At 56.7% G+C, this 12333-nt stretch overlaps 1 protein-coding gene across 3 annotated transcripts in view; it reads left to right on the top strand.

Annotated features, from left to right (window-relative positions):
* PLXNA4 (plexin A4) overlaps nt 1-12333 on the top strand; it is a 420895-nt gene that overhangs the window by 394764 nt on the left and 13798 nt on the right. For 2 of the 3 annotated variants that reach the window (XM_072784612.1, XM_072784610.1), the window contains exons 26-29: nt 9089-9192; nt 9721-9820; nt 10948-11159; nt 12013-12182. In XM_072784612.1, the coding sequence (XP_072640713.1) occupies nt 9089-9192; nt 9721-9820; nt 10948-11159; nt 12013-12182 (586 nt within the window). The remainder of the gene's footprint in view (nt 1-9088; nt 9193-9720; nt 9821-10947; nt 11160-12012; nt 12183-12333) is intronic. The other variant, XM_072784611.1, reaches the window with a different exon arrangement.

Genomic DNA, 12333 nt, shown 5'->3' with positions numbered 1-12333 from the left:
GTATGTGCTGCTCAGGATTGCCCTCCCCGCCCCGCCCCGAATCTGCGCATCCTGAACTTGGAAGGGGAAGGGGCTGCTTCTTAGCTTTAGAAAACCGGCTGCCTTAAAAGGTCTAGGTGTGCAAGCCCAGCAAAGCAGATCATGAATGCAAAGATGGAAAGCATCCTACGGCCATAGCGGGAAGCCATCTGCAGTGGAAGCAGCAGTCTCGGAGCAGCTGCAGGACTTCCTGCCATCCCCCGAGCAACGAGCCATGGGGCCCAAGTGGGGCTGCACGCTCTCCAGGCTGCTGGGGCCAGGGACAGGCGGCCGGCCTCCCAGCAGGGGCTGGGTGTCCTGTGACGCGCTGCCCACTGCGGCTGCCCAAGAGACCAAAGGGGCCACCTGTCCCATCAGAGGTGCTGCCAGGGAGGACCCAGAGACAACCGGGGCAGGGGGAACGAAGCCTCCGACAGCAGGGAGGAAGCCAAAGAAGCGGGGACCCCAGGCAGATGGAGCCTCAGGGCCCCACCTTACTGGGGAAGGAGTGTTATGCCCCACTCCTCACAAAGGCCCCCTGTGCTGGGTGCTCTACCAAGGAATGCCCTTTTTTCTATTAGATGCAGAGCTTGGAGCTGCCCCGAAAGCTCCGGCCTTCTTTCTACCAAAGCCAGATTGCGTAACAAGGAAATGAGGCCTCCTTAGAGACCCGAATGCTTTTTCCACATGATTCAACTCAGCCTCATGGCCCCCGAGGGGAGAAAGAGGCAAGGCAAGTTTTTCCCATCATGTAGGTGATAGTGCTTTAAAAGTCTAAAAGCAATTGACAAATGTAAGGTGCGATTATTATCAAAAATTAGTCTATGCCGAAGGGACATTGCACAAAGCACAGAGGTGCATAGAGGACTCGGCCACACGCCTTGGACAGAGGCAAGCTAGCCAGGCATCCTCCCTTCGTTCCTCCTCGCCCACAGCTGAGGGCATGGGGCAAAGGCTGCCTCCCCCGTCCTGATGCCAGCCCCCCGCAAGGAAAGGGCGCTTGTCGCAGAACAGCTCAGAAGGGATCAAAGACAATTTAGACCCCCGCCCCGCCCCCCATAACTATCCTAAGTAAATCCAGCCCCAAACATCTCCTCCTGCCTTTCATCCTCACCGTGGCCCCTGGCCTGGCCTGGCCCCCTCATGGCAGACACTTGCACTCATTGCTCCTTGGACTGAAGTTCTCTCCACTTCCTCCATCCACCCTGTCACCAGGCATCAAGCAACCAAGTTGGGGAATGTATCAGTCGGGGTTCTCCAGAGAAACAGCCAATAGAACATGCAGAGAGAGAGAGTTATTGCCAGGACTTGCTCACGTGATCATGGAGGGTTAGTGCCCTTGGGCTGCCCTAGCCTGACACCATCGGCTGCGCGGCTTGTACACAACAGCAATTTCTTTCGCACAATTCTGGCGTCTGGGAAGTCCCAGATCGAGATGCTGGCCGTTTTGGTGTCTGGTGAAGATTGCTTCCTGGTTCAGGGGTGGTGCCTCCTTGTGTCCTCACTCGGCACAAAGAACAACGGGGCTCTCTGGGGTCCCTTTTATAGCCTCTAATTCCATTCACCAGGGCTCCCCCTTCACAACCTTTTGTCTCACAGAGACCCCACGTCCACGTCCCATCACACTGGCGGTTAGGACTTCGATGTGAACATTTTGGTGGGACACAAACATTCGGTCTCTGGCAGGGGCGGCCGGCAAGTCCCAAATCCACAAGGGAGTCTGCCGGGCTGGAGGCCCAGGTGAGAGCCGGTGTGGCAGGTCACGTCCACAGGCTTTCTGCCGGCAAAGTTCTGTCCTGCTCAGGGGAGGTCAGTCTCCTCTTCTCTCCAGGCCTTCAGCTCATCGGAGGGCAACTCACTTCGCTCAAAGTCCACTGATCTAAGTGTTGATTGCTAAAAAGCACCTTACAGAAACTTCCGGAATATTGTCTGACCACACAGCCGGATGCCAAGGCATAGCCTTAGTGACACATAAAACTAACCAGCACAGGAGCCTGTGAACCAGCAAGGCCTGCTTTCATCTCAGCCTGTTGGAATCTAGGGAAGGAAAGACACCCTGGGGCAGGGGCTGGGGGCTGTGCGGGGACAGGAAGGCGTCGGAAGCTCCCGAAGCACGGTGGTGGCGATACCCCACTCTGATACACGAGGCTGTCTTTACCCCAGTTATGTCCCTTCCCACCCGCAGGTACCGGATCTAGGTACCCCATCTCCAAGCACTAGACTCTTCAATCCATGTATCGGAAGAGCTGACCTCGGGGCACACTCTGTGCCGGGCATGGGGGTACCGGTGTGAGCAGGGCAGGTTCCCTCATTTCTTTGCACAGCAACAGAAGGCAGGACACCCCTCCCTCTGAGCCATGGGACTCTGTCTCAGCACAGAAGAAATCACCAGTGCCGGTCTGGTCCCCTGCACAGCAGCATCTGCCGCTCAGAGAGGCAGTGCCTGGGCCCCGGCCACGCAGCAGGAAGGCGGGGATAGCACCCATGTCCTCCCCAGACAGTGTCCCCTTGGGCTTTGACCTGTCGAGAGTCCTCCAGTTTAATGTGGATGCTCTCCCAGTAGCCCCTGGAACTCCACCACCCGCTCTGTCCTGCTGCTCAGGGTTCAAGTCATGCTGAAAGGATATATATGTGTTTTTCAAATCAGTAATTCCTGCATGCAATAAAAAGATACACTATCTTCCGAGGGAAATACAAAGAGTTCACAGCAGCCGTCTCCCCAGTTTGCATTTTCCGCTGCACCTGATGATGGCAAGGACAGATAAAGATAATGGGATTTTTTTTTTCCTTTCTTTCTTCTTTCACCTCCCTCACTCCCTGGAAGGTGGAAGCATAACAAATTGGGTTGTGAGTGTGTCTGTCCTTTGTGCCTGGAGCCTGGAGTGGGGCACGGGGCGGGAGGCAGGAGCTGTGAGAGGGAGGTCAGAGCTAGCGGCAACCTCTTGGTGCCGTGCATGGGAACCCCAGGGTCACCTTCCCCCTCCCCGGTGCCCACCACCTGCCTTCGCTCTTCTTTGACACTGCGCACCAGAGCCCCGCTGGGAGGACCCCAGAGCCTCTGCATTGCAGACTCAAGAATGTCCATTAAGCTCCAGCTCATGTCTCCTTAATCGAGTCGCAGAGCACAGCCTTCTTTTGCCTGCAGCCCTGCAGACTTGCACCAAATAGCAACATCTAGCCAGAGCCGCACACTTTACAGTTTATATGGACTTAGCCTCTCACGTGCAGACAACACACTTCCACCTGGGACCTTCTTCTCGGAAGCGCCACGTCTCATAGTTCAGTTATTTTATATTTTAGAACTTGCTCTCACAATAAATTGTTTTTTAAACAAAAGGGATTTAGATGGTACCCCCTTCCCGGTCCTGGGTCAATCTTCCAACCTCATTTGCAGTGACGCTCTGATCCTGTCACGGCCACTCCCCGTTCTTCTGTGATACATGTCCCCAGCACTGGGGAGTGGCTGGGTGTTGAGGGTGCCTGGGCTCCCTGCCAGGGGTCTGCTTGGGGCTTACCTGTCGACAGGTGTCCAGCAGTACTCTTGTCTCTGCCTCCAGCCCTCGGCTCAGGATCCCGTCCTTGGGGGTAGAGCAGAGCCCGTGCAGGTTTGCCAAGTGCTCCTGGTGACAGCCTGCTCTCAGCACCCCAGAGGGGGGCCCGGTGGCCTGGGGCAGGAGAACAGGCATCTGCTGTCAAGGTCCCTCGTGGGCTAGGAGGGTTGGCTCAGCCAGCACGGATCAGTCTGGGGGTCATATCCGTCCTCCCTTGCCCATCCAGTTTTCTGTGATGGGTCCAAGGAGAGGTACTGATAGAAAGAATGGAAGGTGGGAGGGGAGTTGCAAACTGTGAGTCCCCACCCAACGGTGAAATGAAGGGCATGCATGAATATGTGTGTGCATACATCTATGTGTGTGTGTGTGTGTGTGCGTGAGTGTGGACGTGTGCACGTGCACACGCCTGCATACTAACACCACAAGGGCCAAAGCTCTTGCAGGCTTATGCTCCAGGGAGGAGGCGCCCGTCAGCCTAGCACCTGCTGGGAGGTAGGGGACCCTCCAAGAACCAGGCCAGGGATGTGCTTGGGGCCAGGGTCTCCTTCCATGGTTGTCCCGCAGATGAAGCCCTCCCACCTCTCTGGCCTAGCTTCCTGCTATTCCCCCCACCACCTTCTCAAAACTTGGGGGACATACCATGATGCTCCCATCTCCACTTCCCAGACAATTTCCAAGCACTGTGTGGTCTACCTCCTGAACACCCCCCACATCTGCACTCCAGTCCCCATTCTTTGGCCGAAAGCAGTCATCCTTGGCGGGGCTCCCCCACCTCGTGACCTCCATGAGCTCCCCCCTTCTCATACGCCTCATCTCCCCGGCCCACAGCTCACCCCCAGATGCCTTAACCAGGCTTGCCAGGTCTTTCCTGACGCACTTCTGACTTGCACGTGCCTCTCCAGCCTTTCTGCCGACTCCCACACTGACACACATTCACGGATCCCCCAAAGCGTCACATAAGTAGCACCTCTGGACCAGAGCGCCTGCTGCCTTTGCCCCTTGGCCCTCCCCCCAAGGCTCTCCTCCTTCTTCCCTCCACCCAACCCCGATCCTGGGCCCCTGATTCTTCAGGCTCCCTCCCGCCTTCCACTCCGGGAGCCCTTCAGGAACCAGGGCTTAGCTTTCATGAGCTGTGATGCCCTCCCAGCACAGGGTCTGGCCCACAGCGGGTGCTGGGCAGGCGGCGTTGGACTGAGTGAGTGTGCAGTGGGACTCTGAGATTCTCTGGATTCGGATTTTCTGTACGGTGGCTGCAAGAGATGCCTCTCCCTGGATGTCCTGATCCAGAGTGCGCCTTTTCTCAGGGTTCGGGGGCCGTCCCTGAGCTCAGCATCCCCCATCATTTGGTGCCTGGAGGTAGTCTCGTCTCTCTCCATGGCCCAAGGGCAGGCGGAGTTGTCTGGAGGCGGGCATCCACCGGGAGGATGCTGGCCATGGGCCCAGCTGTCACATCACCCCTCAGCTGTTCTAATGGGGTCACCTTGTGCATACATAGCAAGGTGTGGACACAAAAGAGATATATTTTTAGTGCTGTCTTTATAGGCAAGACAGAAGGAGCCTGTGTGGTGAAGTGGGTGCTGAATTTGGGATTGGGAGGCTTGGTCCTATTGATTTTCATTACTGACATGAAAACTAAGCGTATGTTGAATATGCAGCAGCACACAGAGTGCAACATGAGACACGCCCTTGCTCAGCCCCAGGAGGCTGAGCACACACTGCCCGCAGCCACACACACTGCCAGGGGCACCAGGCCGCTGTCCTTGGGAGGTGAAGGTGGCAGGCCCGCCTGACCTTCAGCCACCCCAACCTGCTCTTGGGTTCCTCACTGCCAGGCAGGGTTGAGATTTCCAGAAGCCAGCGATGACATGTGAAGGGTGGATGGCTCCCGGGATAAGGGGAAGCCAGATGCTTTGGCCTTCCACCTCATCCTTTCCTGGTCCCGGCAGGACGCAGCAGAGCCCCTGGGCTCAGGCCCCTGTCGAGACAAGGTCACGAAGCAGAGCAAGAGCATTCTTGAGACATTCCTGGTGAGTTCAAGGAGAATAGAGGCCACGGCTGGTCTGGGTGAGGGGTTTCAGGAAAGGAAGGAAAGCGTGGCGCAGAAGCAGAAGGGTGTCCAGGCCAACAGGTAAAACTGAGGACCTTGGCAGAGAAGAGTGAGTTTCCATGTCAGCCCACCTAAATTACTGGGCGCCAGGGAATCTCGTGCCTTCCTGCTGCAGTCCGCCCCTGCCCCTCCATCCTGGGTCGGCTCAGCAAACTTCCCATGGCCTTGCTTCTTCCTACAGACCTCAGGGATGCAGCTGCCAGCACCTGGCTCCCACCTCTTTGGGCTTGCATCCATCAGGACTGGTTTGGCGAATGTCAGGACAGGATGGAGAATGTCACTTTTTTTACCTTTCTTAGATTTCAGGGGAAAAATCAAACCCAATTTTTCTGTATGAGAGACAATGAACCCAACAGGCTCAAGAGATCTAAAAACAGGGCTGAGGGTTCTCCTCCTTGACTCCAACTCACTGTCCTCACATTGGTACTTGGGGGAGTATTCCTAATGTTTGGGGATAATTGCTAAATGACCATGGTTGCTCTCCCCCACCCCCTGCTGCCTGCTAGTACCCCACCCGAGCCGTGTCCTGTCTGGAGAACACCCGGAGCACTGGGGCCCCTCTTAACGTCACTGTATCCAGTGTATCCAGGTGACCTGGCCCAGGGTCCCTGCCCAGAGAAGGTGCTCAGTTAGTGCCCGGGGAAGAGAACTCAGCTGGTTACCAGAAGAAGCAGTGGCCTGGGGAGAAGGACCCCTGTGTCTGCCTTCCCAATCTGTTTCTTTAATTTCCTGGTCATGAATTTGGAAGGATTGGTGATGATAATTTAAGACAACTTTCCTTCTGGCACCGGCTGTGCCTCCTTTCTGAGGAGTTCAGACCAGCCGTTGGCCCGGGTTGCTCACGGAATTGTTCACCGTGCACCTCCAACTGCAGCTCTCTGCCTGCCCATGGTGAGCACCAGCACACGGGCAGAAAATTCTCCTGTACTGCCTGGAAATAGGCCACCATCGCTCACTCACCCATCCTTCTCCTTCCTTCCTTCATTCACGTGTTCACTATCCCTTTAATAAACACTCCTCGAGTACTTACTGTGTTCCTGGTGCTGGACCAGCACTGCTGGTAGGCATCTAGCAGCATCAAATTTTTGTACTCCCAAGGACAAGCCATCATTCCTTGACTGCCCTGGGGGGAAGCATGGCCATACTCTGCCCTACTTTTTACAGTTGGGGACATAGAAACAGACTGATTTTCATCTGCTTACATAATTATTGGACATGACTCAGAACCGAGGCTGCTGAGTACAGCCGCGCAGGCTGTGCACTGCACAATTTCAGGGGCGTTTTGCAACAGGGAAGCCTTGCATCGGGCTCCAGAATCAGTCACCAGCTGTCATTGCTCAGTCCACCAGGCTGTGTGGCTTGTTCAGATCCCACTGAACTGAGTTGTGCTACAACTCCAACAGCAAGTGGTGCCAGTGTAGCTGCTAAACCAGAAGAGCTGGTTCCCGTCTAGGCCTGGCAAGCCCACAGGCACATGGGTGGAGGAGACTTCCTTCTCTCTTAAGTCCAGCCAGTGGACCTAATACCCAGAGCTCTTCCCCTGCTTTTCCTCCAGCCCCCCCTGTCTGCTGGGCCCCCAAGTTGTCCCTGTACTTCCCCCCACCCCCAACACAGCCTCTGACTTAATGGCCCTGGTGCCATCCACCAGGCAAGCCGGGGAGACCCCAGAGGCCTGGTCTGGTAAGGCCTGCTGTGGGGCTGGGTTAAAGCATGCCACTGCCTTATTCCTTGACCACAGACTGGCCTCTACCACGAGTCAGACTATGCAGCATATCAGCTGAGTGACCTCTTTGCCCCTGCCACTCAGAAACACATGTGTCCATAAAATGAAAAGCAAAAGCAAAAACCACAACAAGTGAAGCATTGCCAACTAGGTGCCTCCATGGGGCATCTCCCTGTCAGCGTCTCACCCTACCCTCCCCAAGGCCCAGATCGGTGTGATCAACTCCCAGCCTGCCATCCGCAGGACTGAATGGTCGGCGGTCTCCGTGGACCCACTGAGGCCCCTCAGCTCCAGTGAGCATGTGTGGTACCCTCATATTCACATTCCTGAGATGCCCCACACTACATGAGGCTTTAAGCCAGGCAGCAGGCGAGCCCAGGAACTGGAGCAGGGACTGGGGCATTACGAGCCTCTCTGCTGCTCCTAAGGGCAGGCAGCTCCCCTCCTGGGCCTGTTTTCCATCAATAGCACCGGCCATGCCGAGGGCACCAAGCAGGGAGGGGTCCCCACTCTCTGTGCCGGTGACGTGGTCAGCTGGAGACCCAAGCTCAGCCTTAGCAAGAAAGAACAGCGTGGGTAGGGGTCGATTCTGAATCGAGTTCCTGGAGGTCATAGGAAAATACACCCTGGGGTCAGGCAAGAATGTCGGGTGACTCCTGCCAGGACCCAGCTGTGCTCTGTGAGTCCCAGGGCTCTTGCACAGCTCAGAAGTATTGGTGTCTGTGTGGCGCTGAGCGGGCTGTGACCGCCTGGAAGACAGATTCCTGGCTTCCTGGCTGGAACACATGGGAATGCATTTGAATTTAAAAGGCTGTTTTTCTTTTCTGGTGTGTGCATGTGAACATATGTGCGTGTGTGGGTGCGCATGCCTGGCACGCACCTGGGTTTCCATGTGCGTACATTTCAGGACTGGAGCGTGTGCTTCTGCATCTCCATGTGATTTGTACCACGGGTGGTGACGGCAATTTGGTTGATGAGAAACAGTCTCCTGCTTCCCCATGTGGTATCCACCCAAGAGCCGTTGTTATTTGGGCCCAGGGGGAGAATGCATAGAAACGTATACCTATAGTGTCAAATAATCAGGTGCTGAATGGATCACCAAGATGCTGCTATTCACATGGCCTCTGTGGGGATGGCGCTGTTCCTGGGCACAGGAACGGGTTTTGCTGGGCTCTGTACACACATTCACCCAGCTTCCCTGCCAAGGGTGACTAACCTGCTGGCTTTTGGGTGCAGGACACACCCCAGGAACAGGACCAGGGTGCACAGAGACTGAACCTGCAGCCTGGGTCTCGTTAGCTCCAAGACCTTGCAATCAAGCAAAGGAGCCCGTGGTGGTGACGATGCCGCCTGGCATCTGCTCAGCGCTTTCTTAAGTGCCTCGGCCTGCCTTGTTCATTCAGCCAGTACTTACTCAGCACCTGCTCACAGATGTGGCCACTCACGGCGGCAGGCGGGCAGGGGAGGATAGCTGATGTTACCCGTCTTGTGTCCCTGAGTTTGGTGGGATGAGACCAGAGCTAGAACTCAGGGCCCTTCTGCACAGAGAGCTTCTCACCCCTCCCCAGGGAGGGTCTATCCAGGGATGCATGCTCCACATGGCACAATGCAGCTGCCCACCCCGGGCCCCTGGGATCCCTGTAGGAGGGGCTCAAGGGCCTCTCTCAGACGCGACTGCTCTCCCTACAGAATGGCGACAAGGAAGTGGGGCCAGGATGATCCTGCAGGATGAAGACATTACCACCAAAATTGAGAATGACTGGAAGAGACTGAACACGCTGGCCCATTACCAGGTGGGGTGACTGTGCAGGAGGGGTGGGGCTCGCTCAGCTGCGGTGGCCTCCAAAGCTCAGACCTCTCTCACCCAGAGAGGCTGGACACCACGCTGTGCACCCACCTCTCCCCCAGCACTTCTGACTCCCTTGGCCACCCAGGGAAATCTGACATCCCCCAGCCAGGAAACCTTGACCTCTTTGAGATAGGACACTAACATGCGTGCCTCCTGCAGGGTGTGGGCAAATCCCCAAGAAAAGGCCCTTTGTTGGATGATCCCTGGGGCATAGTCCAGGTGCCCTCTCAGGGAATCATCAGGATGGAGGGTGCTGCTGAGTGAGAAGTTCTTGCCACAGTTGCTCCAAGAAGGAGCCACAGCATAAGATGCTACTCAGAGGTCGGGTCTGTCTTGTTTTTTTCAAAGCACAGCTGACCACCTCCAAAGTCCCCCCATCTTCTGTGAGGCACTGACTGCCCCTGAGGTCCAGCTTATCTCCTGGGGTGACAGACTTTCTGTACCCAGGCTCTGAGAAGCCTTCTCCTTGCAGGTGCCAGATGGTTCTGTGGTGGCCTTAGTGTCCAAGCAGGTGACAGCCTATAATGCAGTGAACAACTCCACAGTCTCCAGGACCTCGGCAAGTAAATATGGTGAGTTCTCCCGGTCGGCCTGGGGAGGAGAGAATGCCCGAGCTTGCGGAGGCGACTATCACGAGGGCAGCCCTGCTGAAAGGCAGCAGACCCCTGGGCGGGAGTCAGGGGGGCTGACTGTCTCTGGGGAGAGCCCGAGTGGGGAGGGGTCTCCACATCTGGAACTCTGCGCAGGAATTGAGGACTTTCATCCTTGACAAACAAGAAGGAAATCTAACCTTCAGGAGCAGCTTACACTCTACGTGATGCTTTCACTTTTGTGATATTCATTATCACACATCCTGTTCATAACAATCAGTGAATTAAATAATTATTATTTCCCCCTATTATGCAGATTAGCAAATTATAACTCAGATGCAGAGACTCTAAGTGATGGGTAAAGGTCACACTGTCACGAGGCAGTTGAGGGAAGGTGCAGACCCAGGTCTCTGGCTCCGTGGTATGGGGGAGGGGGAGAAGGTACTGGAAGTGGGCTGGGAGCCCCGGGGCAGCCCTACTCCGCTTCCACCTGTGTGCTTTGGGGCCAGCTGCCTGACGGCTGCAAGACCTGGTCCTGCCAGCAAAACAGCAAATGAAAAAGTTACTGACTTCACAGAATCAGTGTGGGAAATAAGTAGAAGAAATACGGTGGCACCTGCACACAGTAGGGCCTTCGCCTTTTCTGCACCACACTCTTTCCACCACTTCCCGCATATCAGCCAGCAAGTGGGAAGGGCTGGCCCAGGCCGGACGGGAGGATCGGGGGAAGCAGGTGACAGGGCCGTGGCTCAGCCGGTGCACAGTCATGAAGGGAACGGGCTACCCACTCCTTAACAGTCTACCCAGAACACATCCTGAACCATCACCTCAGAACTCTTTCAAGGAACACACTAACAAGGGACAGGCTTATATTTTTAGAAATTGAATAATTTAGGGCTGGAGAGATGCAAGTCCAGGAGGGCGAGGGATCTCAGTGGCACGGAGAGCTTCCTGGAGGTGGCAGGCAAAGCATCCCAGTTTCAGGGAACCGTTGCTTGCAAAGACACACAGTCAATAGCACCCGCACGCTGTAGGAAGGATCACACAGCCGTGGCCATGGCTGGAAGGGTGGGGGGCCGGCGTGTTGGGTAACTACAGGCCTCACCCAGGCGGGGTCACTGCATTGGCAGAGAACATGATCCGGTACACGGGCAGTCCCGACAGTCTCCGCTCACGCACACCCATGATCACCCCCGACCTGGAGAGCGGAGTCAAGATGTGGCACCTGGTGAAGAACCACGAGCATGGGGACCAGAAGGAGGGTGACCGGGGGAGCAAGATGGTGTCTGAAATCTATCTGACGCGTCTACTGGCCACTAAGGTAGGGGACCTCAGGCAGGGCCGGGGCAGGTGTGGGGTATGGGGAGGAACTTCATCAGAGCCGGCAGGTACCTGACGTTTGTGCCAGGACCCCCCTGTTAGCCACCCAGCGCCGGCACTCTTCGTCAGAACCTCAGAATCCTTCTCGACCCGGTGCGCCAGGCAAACCCCACCCGGGCATCACGGTTGGCATGTAGTCTGAGGCTTTGTCCCCGCCCTTCTCCGTACCCGTTCTCAAATATAGAGACATGAGGTACATCTGTTCACGCTCTCTGCCGTGCCCCCACGAAAGGATGACCCCCTCTCTAGGGCATCATATTCAATCTCTAGCGAGGGGCAACTGGGCCCCCAGCAGTGGCTTTCCAGGCGCTACCTCCAATCCTGGGGACACAGTGTGCCTGCGGCTGTCTTTCTGCTGTGGGGCTGGCCCCCGCCTGCTCCCTGCAGAGCCAAGTGAGTACCTGTTCCTTAGCCAGAATGCTAAGCAAAACCCGCAGATCGTGCTTGTCTGCTCTGACCGAGGGAGCTGTTCATTAGCATTTGTGAAAGGTGCTAAAATAACACCACCCAAGGGCGTCAAACCAAACTGTGTTGCTGGCAGAGCAAGGCTTACGTAGGTCCAGTCACTGGCGCTCCGTCTATTTTTGCACGCGCTGGGGAGGTTTAGGGAAACAGATGAAGACGGTGGGGGACGGCCGGCGCCTGCACCCACCCGGTTCCCCCGGGGCCCGGGCTGCGCGCTGGCCTCCCTTCCCCTCTCCGGGCTCCTGAAACCCGTCCTGGGCCTCGGCCTGGCCTCGGCGCGGAGCTCCCTGGGCGGAGCTGGGGCTGAGCTGGTTGCCCTCGGCCCGCAGGGCACGCTGCAGAAGTTTGTGGATGACCTCTTTGAGACCATCTTCAGCACGGCGCACCGGGGCTCGGCCCTGCCCCTGGCCATCAAGTACATGTTCGACTTCCTGGACGAGCAAGCGGACAAGCACGGCATCCACGACCCGCACGTCCGCCACACCTGGAAGAGCAACTGGTGAGCGGGGCCGGGGCCCCCCACTTCCTCCGCGGGGACCCCTCGGAGCGGGCTCCGTCACCCAGCCTCCCCACCCTCTCCCACCTCCGTGCTCCCTTCCTCCCTCACTTCCCTCTACCCAAGCCTCCTTCTTTTCTATCAGCCAACCAGT

The sequence above is a fragment of the Canis lupus genome, chromosome 18 (assembly GCF_048164855.1).
Source record: "Canis lupus baileyi chromosome 18, mCanLup2.hap1, whole genome shotgun sequence".
Taxonomy (NCBI): Eukaryota; Metazoa; Chordata; class Mammalia; order Carnivora; family Canidae; genus Canis; species Canis lupus.
This window is presented reverse-complemented; position numbering and strand designations above follow the sequence as displayed.